Source organism: Hypanus sabinus, chromosome 12 (genome assembly GCF_030144855.1).
Source record: "Hypanus sabinus isolate sHypSab1 chromosome 12, sHypSab1.hap1, whole genome shotgun sequence".
Classification (NCBI taxonomy): Eukaryota; Metazoa; Chordata; class Chondrichthyes; order Myliobatiformes; family Dasyatidae; genus Hypanus; species Hypanus sabinus.
This window is the reverse complement of record NC_082717.1, coordinates 80958930-80974862: the sequence shown is the minus strand read 5'-3', so window position 1 is coordinate 80974862 and position 15933 is coordinate 80958930. Positions and strand designations below refer to the sequence as shown.

Below are 15933 nucleotides of genomic sequence, written 5' to 3'. Positions count from 1 at the left end.
CATTCTATTACAGTTGCTGATCTTGTTGGTGTGAATTCAGGATGGAAGGGACTACTGAAGCAAGAATTCCTTCGTTGCACCAAAATGTTCACTAAATCGGACTAAAGTGCTTGTCGAAGATGTGTATATAATGTTATTTCCGGTGATTGGTTTAATTCTTCCGAAAGGATCATCAGGATATCTTTCTCCACTCCTGCCCCGTCAGAGATATTTATCTAGAGGGCTACATAAGCCATGTCCTTGGCATTGACCATGAATACTCCTATCCGTCCAATAATCTTTCCAACCCCCCGCCACTATCAAGTAGGAGGTACCATAGCACTAGGACAAGAACCCTGCTTCCCCCAACTCATAGGACTTCTGCACTACCTGCCACCACCCATGTCTTATCACTTAACAAGCACCAGTAGTGTTATAAATGCACCTTATTATTTGTTAATTTATTTGTGGTGATAATTGCTTTGTGTTGTGTTTGTGTTATGTACTGTGTTGTGCACATTAGTCCAGAGCAGCATTGTTTCATTTGGCAACATACATGTGTATGGTTGAACAACAGTAAACTGAATTTGAACTTGATTGTGTGCATTGTTTAAATGAAATGATTAGGGAACTGAAGATGCAGGTCAAAGACCTTCATCTGGTCAGGGAGAGTGAGGAGGGAGGAGGTCACTCCTTGGCCTGGGGAGACAGATAAATGGATAACAGTCAGGAGAGGCAGATGCTGGAAAGCACCCCTGTGGCTGTACCCCTTAACAATAAGTACTCCTGTTTGAGTACTGTTGGGGGAGATGGCCTACCTGGGGGAAGCAACAATGACCATGTCTCTGGCACAGAGTCTAGCCCTGTGGCTCAGAAGGGTAGGGAAATGAAGAGGATGGCAACAGTGATAGGGGACTCTATAGTTAGGGGGTCAGATAAGTGATTCTGTAACTGCAAATAGTAGTTTGCCTCCCAGTTGCCAGGTTCTGAGATGTTTCTGATTGCGTCCACAATATCTTGAAATGGGAAGGAGAACAGCCAGAGGTCATGGTACATATTGGTACCAACGACATAGGGAGGAAAAGGGAGGAGGTCCTGAAAGCAGACTATACGGAGTTTGGAAGGAAGTTGAGAAGCAGGACCTGAAAGGTAGTAATCTCAGGATTACTTCCTGTGCCATGCAAGATGAGAGGCTGTACTTGATCTGGTATTGGGAAGTGAACCTGGTCAGGTGTCAGATCGCTCAGTGGGAGAGCATTTTAGAAATAGTGATCATAGTTCTATCTCCTTTACCATAGCATTGGAGAGGGATAAGAACAGACAAGTTAGGGAACCATTTAATTGGAGTAAGGGGAAATATGAGGCTGTCAGGCAGGAACTGGGAAGCATAAATTGGAAACAGATGTTCTCAGGGAAACATGCAGGAGAAATGTTGCAAATGTTCAGGGAATAATTGCGTGGGGTTCTGCATAGGTACGTTTCAGTGAGACAGGGAAAGGATGGTAAGGTACAGGAACCATGGTGTGAAAAGGCTGTTGTAAATCTAGTCAAGAGGAAAAGAGGAGCTTACGAAAGGTTCGAAAAAACTAGGTAACAATAGAGATCTAGAAGATTGTAAGGCTAGTAGGAAGGAGCTTAAGAAAGTAGGAGAACCAGAAGGAGCCTTGAGAAGGCCTGGGCAGACAGGATTAAGGAAACCCCCAAGGAATTCTACAAGTATGTGAAGAGCAAAAGGGTAAGAAGTGAGAGAATAGGACCAATCAAATATGACAGTGGAAAAGTGTGTATGGGGCCAGAGGAGATAGCAGGGGTGCTTAGTGATTGCTTTGCTTCAGTATTCACTGTAGAAAAGGATCTTGGTAATTGTAGGGATGACTTGCAATGGACCGGAAAGTTTGAGCATGTAGTTATTAAGGAAGAGGATGTGCTGGAGCTTTTGGAAAGCATCAAGTTGGGATAAGTCACCGGGAGCAGACAGGATGTGCCCCAGTCTACTGTGGGAAGCGAGAGAGGAGATCACTGAGACTCTGGCAATGATCTTTGCATCATTGATGAGGACAGGACAGGTTCTGGATGATTGGAGGGTTGCGGATGTTGTTCCATTATTCAAGAAAGGGAGTAGAGATAGCCCAGGAAATTATAGGCCAGTGAGTCTTACTTCAGTGGTTGGTAAGTTGATGGAGAAGATCCTGAGAGACAGGATTCATGAACATTTGGAGAGACATGATATGATTCGGAATAGTCAGCATGGCTTTGCCAAAGGCAGATCATGCCTTACAAGCCTGATCGAATTTTTTGAGGATGTGACTAAGCACACTGATGAAGGAAGAGCAGTAGAGATAGTGTATATGGATTTCAGCTAGGCATTTGATAAGGCACCCCATGCGAGGCTTATTGAGAAAGTTAAGAGGCATGTGATCCAAGGGGACATTGCTTTGTGGATCCAGAACTGGCTTGCCCACAGAAGGCAAAGAGTGGTTGTAGACGGGTCATATTCTGCATGGAGGCCTGAGAACAATGGTGTGCCTCAGGGATCTGTTCTGGGACCCCTGCTCTGGTAATAGTAAGACTCTTGGCTGAGTGGAGGATCAGAGGGATCTTTGGGTCCGAGTCCATAGGACATTTAAAGCTGCTGCGCAGGTTGACTCTGTGTTTAAGAAGGCATACGGCGCATTGGCCTTCATCAACTCTGGAATTGAGTTTAAGAGCCAAGGGGTAATATTGCAGCTATAGAGGACCCTGGTCAGACCCCACTTGGAGTACTCTGCTCAATTCTGGTCACCTCACTACAAGAAGGATGTGGAAACCCATAGAGAGAGTGCAGAGGAGATTTACAAGGATGTTGCCTGGATTGGGGAGCATGCTTTATGAGAATAAGTTGAGTGAACTTAGTCTTTTCTCCTTGGAGCGACGGAGGATGAGAGGTGACCTGATCGAGGTCTACAAGATAATGAGAGGCATTGATCATGTGGATAGTCAGAGGCTTTTTCCCAGAGCTGAAATGGCTAGCATAAGCGGGCATAGTTTTAAGCTGCTTGGAAGTAGGTGCAGAGGAGATGTCACAGGTAAATATTTTTACGTGGAGAGTGAGTGGAATGGACTGCTGGTGGAGGTGGAAATGATAGGGTCTTTTAAGAGACTCCTGGATAGGTACATTGAGCTTAGAAAAATAGAGGGCTATGGGTAAGCCTAAGAAGTTTTAGGTTAAGGACATGTTCGGCACAGCTTTGTGGGCCGAAGGGCCTGTATTGTGATGTAGGTTTTCTGTGCTTCTATTAGTTGTTCAGAGTGTCTCCTTTTTTCCTGAGCATAGCTGCATTGTCACCCCAGTGAGGCAGTGAGCAGATACAAATGTGACCACGTTATCTGAATCATAATCAGCTCATTGCTGAGGAGGGGTATATTTACATTCCAGGAATAGGGACCCAGTTCCTTAGCAAGGATGCCTAACTTGAAAGAATGGCAAAGGGGTCCAAGTTGCTCTGTACTGGTTTGCTGGGTGTGACTGGCCAGTGAGATGGTAAATGTTTTTGTCTTCATTTTTAGACCACTCTAACATTGCAGGAAAGGCTGCTGCATGCAGATATAGTTATTATTAGTTGTTAGAATAGAGCTGGTAGAGGATGTTGGAATTGAATAGCTGGGACCGTACCTGTTCCCTGGCATTAGAAATGAATATGGTGGTGATGAAGAATTGGGAACACAACTGAAATAGATTTTTACCTGATTTCCTGTCTCATTTACTGCAATGTTCAAGGTATGATTTTGAGGGAATAGTTTCTGCCTGTGGCTATTTATCAGTTGTTAGAGATTCCAACTAGAGACAATCAGATAAAACTTCATTGTTACTGTGATCTGTCAGTGGTCCCCAATCACCAGGCCGCAAAGCATGTGCTACCAGGCCATGAGGAAACGATATGATTTGGCGGTATGAAACATTATGAGTTAGCTGCACCTTTCCTCATTCCCTGTCATGCCCTCTGTTGAACTTGAATGCACACGAGGTCATCAGTCGGTCATTAACCTACAACTGCTCGACGAGTAAAAAGCAAACGTTGCTTGAGAGTTTCTTTGGAAGAGGTGGTGGGGGGCATAGAAGGCCTAACGATGATGATAACGCAGAGACAGTGAGGCCGAGACTGCGAAAAAAAAGAGAAAGGTTCCTTCAACAGAAAATACGACAAGTCGTACATAAAATACGGCTTTAATGCGACTGGTGACTCACACACTCCAAGCCCCCTGTATGTGATATGTGGAGACAAGCTGTCTAATGAGGCAATGAAGCCCTCAAAACTGCTTCAACACTGAGTCCAAGCACCCTGCACTTAAAGACAAACCCATTGAATTTTTTCAGCGGAAAGAACGTGAGCAAGTGGGACAGAAGCAAGTGCTGAGAGCCACCACCTCCACAAATGCTGCTGCTCTGTGAGTGTCGTACTTAGTGGCTAGCACATGTGCTGTGAACTGTTGGGAGAAACTACAGCTAACAAGATGGCACAGGTTTTTTTCAGCTACCACAGGTTCAAGGAGAAATGATGACATAGCAGAGGGCAGTGAAGCACAGCTGTTGGAACGGCTTAATAAGTCACCATGGTATGCTATCCAGGTTGACGAGCCTACCAGTGTGGACAACAAAGCAATACTGCTGGTTTATGCACGATATATATTTCAAGATGATGTGCACAAGGATATGTTGTGTGCACTGCCGTTGCCAACTAACACAACTGGGGCAGAACTATTCAAGTCTTTGAATAACTACATGTCAGGCAAACTGGACTGGTCATTCTGTGTTGGAATATACACAGACGGGGCTGCAGCTATGACTGGACGGCTGTCTGGTTTCACTACCTGAGTCAAAGGGGTTGCTCCTGAATGCCAGTTTATACACTGTGTCATACACAGGGAAATGCTGGCTAGCCGAAACATGTCACCTGATCTTAACAGTGTATTGAGTGATGACGTTGAAATTATCAATCACATCAAAGCAAAAGCCCTTAACTCACGTCTGTTTGAGCAGCTTTGCGAGGAAATGGATGCAGAGCACAAATGTTTTCTCTTCCACACTGAAGTCAGGTGGCTGTCAAGGGGGAGAGCCCTGGACAGGATTTTTGAGTTAAGAGAGCTACTACAGGGATTTCTTTCAGGAAAAAAGTTACCACTTGCAGCACACTTCAGTAATGATAGCAAAACTCGCTTATCTGTGACATCTTCAACCTGCTCAGTGAACTCAATTTGTCACTTCAGGGGAGAATGACAACTGTCTTCAAGTTGGCAGATAAAGTGTTTGCTTTCAAAGCCAAACTGGAACTGTAAGGATGGCGAGTGGACAAGGGCATATTTGACATATTGCCAGCATTAGCTGGGATTTTGGGAGAGACCGAGGCTGCACTGTCCTTCTCGCAGCTGTTGCGCGATCACCTATCTTCTCTGTTGACAGAATTCGAGTGTTACTTCCCAACTGCAAATGACCCAAGATGTGCAAAAGAATGGGTCTGTGACCCACTTGTGAATGTCCCCAGTGAATCATCCATGTTAGCGCGGGAAGAAGATCAACACCTCAAGCTTGCAAATGTCGGTGGGCTGAAAAGTATGTTTGACATAACATCTCTGCTGGCATTCTGGATCAAAGTCAAGGTTGAATATCCTGAGATAGCCACGAAAGCACTGAAAACGTTGCTTCCTTTTCCAACATACAATCTCTGCGAAGCGGGCTTTTCTGCAATGAATGCAACGAAAGCTAAATTGCGGAATATACTGGACAAGGAGCCCCTTTCGAGTATCGCTGTCTCCCATCACCCCTTGATGGGACCGTCTTGTTGCAGGGAAACAAGCCCAGGGCTCCCACTGATTCAGCGATATTGGTGAATTTATACAATGCCAAATTTGTGAATTCAGGATAGGTTTTATTATCATGGTGTTGTATGATGTGAAATTTATTGCTTTGTGGTAGCAAAACAATGCAAAGGTATTTTAAAATGCTGTAAATAACAAATTAAATAAGTAGTGTAAAACAGAAAGGAATTACGTCGAAGCTTCTGGTTCATGGACCGTTCAGAAATCAGTTGACAAGGAACTGAATCCTTGGATGTGTGTCTTTAGGCTCTTGTATCTTTTAAACCTTTTGAAATTGATTATTTCACCCCAGGCTTTTTCAAATTATAAACAGCATTTGTACACTGGGTAACAGGTGGAACGTGCGCATAGTGATTCTCTTACATTGTGGAGGTGGTAACCCTTTCGACTTTGAATAAAATTTCAGTGTTAATGGTGGGAATTTAAATCTGCAATGATGTAGTCATATGGGTTTAAAGTCAAATGAGTTGGTAGACTTGAGCATCATTTCCTGATTGGGGATCAGTTGGTTTTAAAGTTGAGAATGCTCCAAGATGCAGGAAAAACTTTCTGGAAAATAGCAATGTTACACTATTGTAATGAGTAGTCTGTGAAATTAGATGTTTTAATTGATTGCCGGTGCTTAATGGATTGTAGGTAGAGCACACTTCATCAAGTAAAGAGAGGATAAATTGAAAATAAGGAAAGCAATTGAAACTAAAGTTATTTTGAAGATATGTTAAATTGTTCTGCTGAAAGGTTTGTTGGCTAAATTTTATTTTTTTTATATTGCAGGCTTTGGGAAGAGGGTTGGAAGCAGCGTTACTATAAAAACAAGTTTGATGTTGATGCTTCTGATGAAAAATTCCGCAGAAAAGTTGTAGAATCGTATGTTGAAGGTTTATGTTGGGTTCTTCAATATTATTATCAGGTATGTAAGATTTTTGCTTCAGTTCTATTTATAGAAGTATGTGTTACAGTGGATTCCAAATGGTGGTTTATTAGCTAATGCATTTTAAAATTATCCACCATTTTACTCAAATATCCCAAGCTAATCAAGAGTGCTTGTATTTTAATTTTTTAAGGATGTGTGCTTCAGCACTCTAGTGCAAAGAAAGGAGTTTCAAGTCGTCTTGAAAGCTATTTAGCATTTCAAAAAAAAAGTCATTAGCAGTTTGTACTAGATTCTTGCGGGTGTTTTAGCTTGGAGACAATGCTTAAATGTAGAATTGTCTATTTTGTCTCTGTATGTTATAGCCATAGCTCAGGACGGATGTCCTCATGTTAAAATCTAAAAATAAATCATTTTGTACCATGAGTAATTTGGTTCCATTTTAAAGATCTTAAAAAGGGGTTGTTTTAAAAAGATATATTCTATTTACAGGGGTGTGCTTCCTGGAAATGGTTCTACCCGTTCCACTATGCACCATTTGCTTCAGACTTCTCAGACATAAAAGATATGCCTTCCACATTTGAAAAGGGAACACAGCCGGTGAGAATTTACAAGATTATACTCAGCACTCAGCAAAAGTGTGGATTGCACAGCTTGCTTTTATGTAATGCAGAATGGCCAACTGTCTGCTGATAATTTTGTAGCCTTGATATAAAAGTTAATGAAAACTATCGATAGTGAATAATCCATGTTATGATTAAAGGCTTTTTGTATTGATATTTAAAGTTCAAGACAAGTTGAAGTTGTATCAGCCCCAGTGTAAACTGAATTGAGGATTTTGGATGCTTGTGGTATCTAGAAAAGTCAAAGTTGGCAACCTGTAGTCTTCGATACATGTAGGTTATTGGAGTAGTTTGTGTTATATTGAATTTAAGGCCTTAACAAACATGGACTTGATGGCTTTGTGTAAAAGTATAATTATATATATCATAGCTCTATATGTCTGCATCAGTTCTCCTGTTATCACTTACCACCTCTACTTCCTAAATGAGGCCTGCAAAGTTACTGAGGTATCCATAACTGTGATTTAGCATGTCTCAAGTTGGTCTCCTGTGTAGGAGTCCTACTCCTAGCCAGCCTTTATGGGCTTCGAGCATTTGGATGTAGGAAATGAATTCTTTGTCAGATCTCTCTTGATATTTCTGAACTCCACTTAAAACAGATGGTGTCCTGCTAAATTAAAAGTAAGCTGTATTGTTGATCTCTCAGTACAGACTTACTAAAAGCATATTTGTTATTTATTAAATAAGAAACTTTTTGATGTCTCGTCCTCTTTAGTTTTTTCCTCCACTCTTTATAACATATTTGCTTTCAAAGCAACATACACAAGATGCTGGAGGAACTCAGCAGGTCATGCAGCATCCATGGAAATAAATCGATAGTTGATATTTCGGGCCAAGACCCTTCCTCAGGACTGAGAAGGAAGAGGGAAGATGCCAGAATAAAAAGTGGGGGGAGGGGAAGGAAGCGAGCTGGATAATGATTGGTGAAGCCATGTGGGTGGGGAAAGGTCAAGGGCTAGAGAAGACAGCATCTGATAGGAGTCGAGAATGGACCATGCTTAGTTTCATTGTTAGGTGGGTTGTTTCAGCAGATGGAGTTGTTGCCACATGAATACATTTTTTTTTTGCAGTTCAAGCCACTGGAACAACTGATGGGAGTATTTCCTGCAGCAAGTGGTAACTTCCTCCCAAAGACCTGGCGGATATTGATGGAAGATCCAGTGAGTTATTAAATGGAAAATGTTGGCAAGACTTGCTCAAAACAGATATCCTGTTTGATATTGTCATCAAATTATCAGGGTTTCAAATAGTGGAAGTTAATGAAAACTATTTTAATATTTTGGCAAGATTTATCATTTGAATTATTCATGTTGTAGAATATGAGACTTGTTTATCTTTCAAGGATCATTTCCTAAATATACATTTTCATTACATCATCTTTCACTCCAATGGAGGATTTTCCTTCCCTATTATTATGATTATTTTTGTTATTACACGGGATGTGCTGGCACATCTCGAGTTCTTTGCCAATCCCTGCTAGAGGCTGTTGTGATAAACCTAATTAGATTATTGTTGTAATAACCTCATTAGATTATTGAGTAATTTCAGATTGCAGATAAATGTCAATTAGTTTGCTTGAAAGTCTAGTGTCCTGTATAGACTTTATTATGCATCAGGAAGACAGCAGTTTTCCTTATCTGAATGACATTACTGAGACATAAGTTTTGACAATTAGATGATTTCATGGTTGCCATTACCAATGTTAATTTGAGATTTTTAAAAATTACCCTGCTCCTGAATTACCCTGCAATCTTGGCCCTGAATTGTCAGTTCAGACCTGTGGTTCACTGGTTCAGTCATTTAACTGCGACATGATTGCTCATACGGAGGTATTTAAACAAGCTTAAAATATGAATACAGATTGTAATGTATTGTGAGAAAGAGTTTAGATAACAAACATCTTAATATAGTTATTGTGCTAGTATCCTAAGGTAGATTTGAAACCCAAGTTTTAACAAGTTGCTAAGGTTGACCAAAGTATAATTAATCAATTAAAGATTTTAAATCAGTTTAAAAAAGATTTCAACTTATGCAAAACTTTAAAGGTGTGTGCCCATTGTTTTTATGAACTGTCCTTTACTTTCTGCTTCTATAATCTCAAGCAAGCTAACTGTATTGATGTCAAATCTGGTTCAAAGGGCTCATGAATACTTTAATGTAATGACAAGTTAAATGATTTTCCCATCCCACAGTGTTAGATTAAAGTGCTGTTTTTTTCTAAAGCTAAATGAAACATTTTCCTTTTAATTTGCCTTTCTTGATCATTTGATTTTCATATGAAAATAGTAAATCTGGAAATAATGTACCCCCATGAAATAAAGATGAATATAAGTAGTCTTTTTAAATGCATATGTTTAATTACTGGAACAAATGAATGAAGCTTACTATGAATATATTTGCTGTAAATATTCACAAAGTAGGTTAAAATTTGGTGATAAGCTTACATAAAGCACAGATTGAGATTGTGGTTATTTTCTTGAAGGAAAATTATATCTCATTGTATTTTTATGTAAACTAAGAATCCTCAGGGTACAGATGAAATATGTATCTTATTTAACAGGACTCTTCAATCATTGACTTCTATCCTGATGATTTCGCTATTGATTTAAATGGAAAGAAATATGCTTGGCAAGGTAGGAATTTCAAATTTTCATCTATATTCTTTCATATCTGATTGTATTTCTATGGTTATTAGTTTTAAATCAGGATTGGAGACCACTTTTTTTTTCTAATTTATACATACAAGCAGCCTGATATGCAAAACCCCGTATATAGGTTAAAAGCTGAACTAGATTTGAGAAGGGATCTCTTGTGCCGGAAGCAATTTAACTGTATTATGATTCAGGGGCTGAGCAGGGATCAGCAATGAGAGGGTAATTTTTGTTGTCATTTAGTAACATGAATAAGTATGAATCAGATTATAGCAGTCCAGCTATTCCTTGAAGGCATTGTATTATAATTAGATTTTTTATTTTTTAATGTTCGGCCTTGGAAATAAATATTGAACTCTTGGGTGCGAGCTAGAATCTTGTTTCAAAGTTAAGACAGGAAAATAGACATTATTTAAAGAGGACTGTGTACAGTTTTCATCACTGTATTTTAAAACGGGCACTGGAGAATGTCAAAAATGATTTACTAGAATGATCACAGGACTGGAGGTTGTACCTTACAGGAAGGTTAATGGAGGTCTTCAGGGTTGGGGAAAAGTAGATGCAGAGAAAATATTATCACAAGCAGGCAAGACCACAGTAAGAGACTGTGGATGCAAGGTTATAATAGTTGTGAATGAAATGTCAATCTACACTGTTATAATATTGTCATGTTTGCTTTCTTTATGTTAAGCAGCCTCTCCTGCAGACAATGATATATTGTTGGGCTAAAACTTCAAAGAATCCTGAGAATGATGATCTAACTTTTTTGTAAATCAATGCCACAGCAGGAAGGGGCAACTAATGCTTTCAACAGAATGGAAAATCCTCAGGGATACTTCCTGAATGGATAGAAGAATTCCAGATGAGAAACAATCCCAGGATTGTGCAGAATGTATAAAGTTCAAAGTACATATACAGTGCTTATAAAAAGTATTCAACAAATTTTCATGTTTTATTGTTTTACAATATTGAATCACAGTGGATTTAATTTGGCTTTTTATTGCACTGATCAACAGGAAAAGACTGTTGTGTCAAAAGTGAAAACAGATCTTTACAAAGTGATCTAAATTAATCACAAACAAAACACAAAATAATTAATTGCGTAAGTACTCACTCCCTTTAATATGGCACATCAAATCGTCACTGATCCAGCCAATTTGTTTTTTTGTGTCACGTAATTAGACAAATGGAGATCTGTTTCTCGAGACCTCTGTGCAGTCAAGGTGTTTCAAATTATTGTAGTAAAAATAAACCTGTATCTGAAAAGCCCAACTGCTGGTGAGTCAGTATCCTGGCAAAAACTACACTGAAGACAAAATATTCCAAACAACTCTGCAAAAAGGTTATCGAAAAACACAAGTCAGGAGATTGATACAGAAAATTTTCAGGTCACTGAGTATTCCTTGGAGTACAGTTAAGTCAATCACCAAGAAATGGGAAGAATATGGCACAGCTGTAAATCTGCCTGGAGTAGGCTGCCCTCAAAAACTGAGTGACTCTGCAAGAAGGGGCCTAGTAAGGGAGGCCACCAAGAGACCCTGGAGGAGTTATAAGCTTCAGTGGCTGAGATGGGAGAGACTGCACATACAACAACTGTTGCCCGGATGCTTCACCAGTTGCAGCTTTATGGGAGAGTGGCAAAGAGAATCCACTGTTGGGGAAAAATACTCAAGATGAAATCTCGGCTAGAGTTTGTCAGAAGGCATGTGGGAGATTCTAAAGTCAGCTGGAAGAAAGTTCTATGTTGCGATGAAACTAAAATTGAGCTTGTAGGCTGTTAGACTAAGTGCCGTGTCTAGCATAAGCCAAACATCATGAAGTGTGAAGTGTCGTGGTGTCTGCATCATGCTGTGGAGATGCTTCACTGCAGCAGACCCTGGAAGGCTTGTGAAGGTAGAAGGTAAAATGTAGCAAATTACGGGGAGATCATGGAAGAAAACCTGATGCAGTCTGCAGGAAAACTGCAACTTGGGATATTTGTCTTCCAGCAAGATAATGACCCCAAGCATAAAGCCAAAGCTAGGCAGAATGGCTTAAAAACACAATGTTAATGTCCTGGAGTGGCCAGGTCAGAGTCCAGACCTCAATCCAATTGAGACTTTGTGCCTGGACTTCACTCACGATCCTCATGCAGCCTGACAGTGCTTGAGCAGTTTTGTAAGAAAGAATGGGACAAAGTTGCAGTGTCCAAATGTGCAGATAGAGAGCTACCCACACAGACTCAAGCCTGTAATTCTGCTAAAGGTGCATCTACTAAATACTGACTTAAAGGGTGTGAGTAATTATGCAGTCAAAATAATTTTGTGTTTTATATTTGTAATTAATTTAGATCACTATGTAAAGATCTGTTTTCACTTTGACATGGAAGACTTTTTCTGTTGATCAGTGTCAAAAAAAAAGCCAAATTAAATCCATTGTGATTCAATGTTGTAAAACAATAAAACCCCCAAGGGGTGAATATTTTTTATAGGCACTGTATATCACCATATACAACCCTGAGATTTGTTTTGTTGCAGGCATACTCAGTAAATCTAAGAACCATAATAAAATCAATGAAAGATAGCACCTAATAGGATTGGCCAAGCAACCAATGTGAAAAAGGCAACAAACTGAAAATATAAAAGAAATTGCAATAAATAAATAAATAAATAAATAAGCAATAAATATTGAAAACACAAGATTGAGTCCTTGAAAGTAAGTCCGCAAGTTGTGGGTGTAATTCAGTGATGGGACGTGTGAAGTTGACCCATTGGTTCAAGAGCCTGATGGTTGAGGGGTAATAACTGTTTCTGATCCTGATGGTGTGAGTCCTGAGGCTCGTATCACCTTCCTGTTGGCAGCAGCATGATCTGAGTGGCAGGACTCCCAGATGACGGATGCTGCTTTTCTGCAATGTGCTCAGTGGTGGGGAAAGCTTTACCTGTGACTGACTGGGCCATATCCACTACTTTTTGTAGGATTTTCCATTCAAGGGCATTGGTGTGCCATACCAGGCTGTGATGCAACCAGTCAATATACTCTCCACCACACATCCTTAGAAGTTTGTCAAAGCTTTCGAAGTCATGGCAAACCTTCACAAACTTCTGAGGAAGTAGAGGCTTTGCTGTGCTTTCTTCGTAATTTCACATATGTGCTGGGCCCAGCATGGTCCGCTGAAATGATAACACCGCAAAATTTAAAATTGCTGACACTCTCCACCTCTGATGCCCTGATGCAGACTGGCTCATGGACCTCTGGTTTCCTCCTCCTGAAGTCAATAATCGACTTCTTGGTCTTGCTGACACTGAATGAGACGTGTTGGGGCACTACTCTGCCAGATTTTCAATCTCCCTCCTATAAGCTGATTTGTCATCTGATTCAGCCAATGACAGTAGTGTCGTCAGTGAACTTAAATATGGCATTGGAGCTGTGCTCAGCCACACGGTCATAGAGTAAAGTGAGTGGAGCAGGGAGATGAGCAAACAGCCTTGTGGTGCACCTGTGCAGATGGAGTTTGTGAAGGAGATGCTGACATGAATCTGAACTTACTGGGTTCTGCACATTAGGAAATTGAGGATCCAGTTGCACAAAGCGGTATTGAGGCCAAGGTCTTGAAGTTTATTGATTAGCTTTGATGGGAAAATAATGAATGGAGAGTTATTATCAGTAAGAGCATCCTGATGTTTGCATCTTAGCTGTCCAGATGTTCCAGGGTTGAGCGAAGAGCCAATGAAATAGCATCAGCTGTTGGGCAAATTGGAGCAGATCCAAATTGCTCTGCAGGCAGGAGTTGTTGTATATCATCTACAGCTTCTCAAAGCACTTCATCACAGTTGAGAATAGTCATTGAGGAAGGTTACTACATCTGTCTTGGGCACCAGTGCAATTGAAGCCTGATTAAAGCAGTTGGATACCTCAAATTGCTGAAGCAAGCAGTTAAAGGTGTTGGTGACTCCCCAGCCAGTTGATCAGCACAAGTCTTTTGTATTGCACCAGGTGACCCATCTGGGCGGATGCTTTATGTGGGTTCACCCTCCTGAAGGATGCTGTCACATTGGCCTCGGACAGAAATCACAAGGTCATCAGAGTCTGTGGGAGTTCGTGAAGTTTTGACAGTCAAGGCAAGCACAGAAGTCATTGAACTCATCTGGAAGCAAAGCCCTGCTGTACGTTAAATGTAGCAGGGTTTTCTGTAAAGTACACGTTGCACGATTCCTAGATCTCTTATTATTACATTATCCAAAGCAGTTTCTTCAACTCACATCAGTGAGAATGATCTGAATCAATAAAATGTTCTATCAGCCCAATAAAGATAGCAGAAAAGGGGTTAAAGATGAGTGCATCAATTTTCCAAATATTTTGCGCTGCATGCCTTGCCAATCTTGAGTGTGAGGAAACAGATGGTTACAGATTGCCTAGGACATTAGGTGAAATTTGAAAACATAAGAGCTGAGCCTAAGAGTGTCAAATAATACTCAATAAAAGTAGCAATGCTAAATCAATGAGACCACTGATTCAGTGAGGAAGAACTGATCTGTTCATATCATCGGGAGAAAATTAGTAAATATGATTTGTTTACTTCCTGTTGTAACAAACCTGGAACAAATAAAAAGTTGTTCATCTCTCCTGGAGGTTTGGGCACAAATTTGCAACCCAATGGTGCAGTCAGCAGAATTGGGCAAGGAATGAGAAGAAAAGTGATAACATTCATTCTGCACGTGGGCAGACAATATATTGGAAAATCAATTTAAGAGGTAGTCACACAAGAATTAGAGTAGTACTTCCATTTTTGCCATGGTATTGATAAAAGAATTGGTAATCTGTTTAAATGTGGATCTTGCCAATGTAGATGGCTTCCTCTGGGAATCCAAAAGTGGTAGAAATAACAAGTGGAACTAGAAGAAAGCATATAATTTGAATGTTCTGGTTGATTGCAACCAAACACGGGAAGTAATAGAATCAAGTTAAAATTGTTAAGATAAACAAATAGTAATGATGAAGGTCAATTAATAAAGATCACAGACTAATCCATAATGGTAGTATCACAGCAAGGGCCATTGAATATGGATTTAATCTAATATTTTATAGATATGGATATTGTGCTTGAGATGGCCACTGTCAATGTTCAAAAGATAATGTTGAATATCAAGAAGAGGCATGGAAGTAGAGCAGCAGCCTTTCAGGGTGGAGGAGGAAGACGAGATTACTGGAAAAATCGGATATGGAACTGTTCAGATGTAGTATGACACATCAAGCCACAAAGGAGAGCAGGAAGTGCTCTTCCATGACGTAAACATCAGTAAATACCTTGAGTACAGCCACTCACGATGGTAAAAGATTAACATGGTATTTAAATGTGAAAAGGAGGAGTGCAGATTGGCTGAACAGAAGTCCTCAAAACATAGAAGAAATTGATTAAATTTACTCCCATAGCTGCAACTCAATGCAACCATTCTTCAAGGACAAAAGAGCAGATTTAATTCTGGTATCTGAAAAGTCTGTGTTCATTTTAAGGGAAAAAAAACTTGACAATTGGTAACCAATAACAAATCAACATTAATGTGCCTCCTCAACAAGATCTTGACATTGTGGCTAACTATTTTGTGGGAGTGGATCCTGGTCAAGATATTTTTTTTTTCACCTCATTTCCTAATGATATAGAATGCCAGTTGGGCCCATAACGTTTGTACTATGTCCCAAGAAAATACCATTCTCTCATTAATTTTCCATATAACCTATTCTCCTGACAGTCCCATCAATTTACCTGAGATTATACCAGTCGCTTAAACAACATAGGCACCTAAAAGTGGCCAATTAACATCCATACTGCACACTTTTGGGATGTAAGCAAAAAAAAACTGGAACTCCAGGGGAAACCCTTGTGGTTGGAGAAGCATTGTGTCCCTCTGAAGATGCAGTAGCACAGTGAGACTCTTAAGGATGTTCTGAATTCGGACCCTGTGCTGATGAAGAAACA

At 40.2% G+C, this 15933-nt stretch overlaps 1 protein-coding gene across 3 annotated transcripts in view; it reads left to right on the top strand.

Moving 5' to 3' along the window:
- Positions 1-15933, top strand: part of xrn2 (5'-3' exoribonuclease 2) — a 108459-nt gene that overhangs the window by 57384 nt on the left and 35142 nt on the right. For all 3 annotated transcript variants that reach the window (XM_059986273.1, XM_059986271.1, XM_059986272.1), the window contains 4 exons: positions 6607-6742; positions 7196-7303; positions 8397-8486; positions 9887-9959. In XM_059986273.1, the coding sequence (XP_059842256.1) occupies positions 6607-6742; positions 7196-7303; positions 8397-8486; positions 9887-9959 (407 nt within the window). The remainder of the gene's footprint in view (positions 1-6606; positions 6743-7195; positions 7304-8396; positions 8487-9886; positions 9960-15933) is intronic.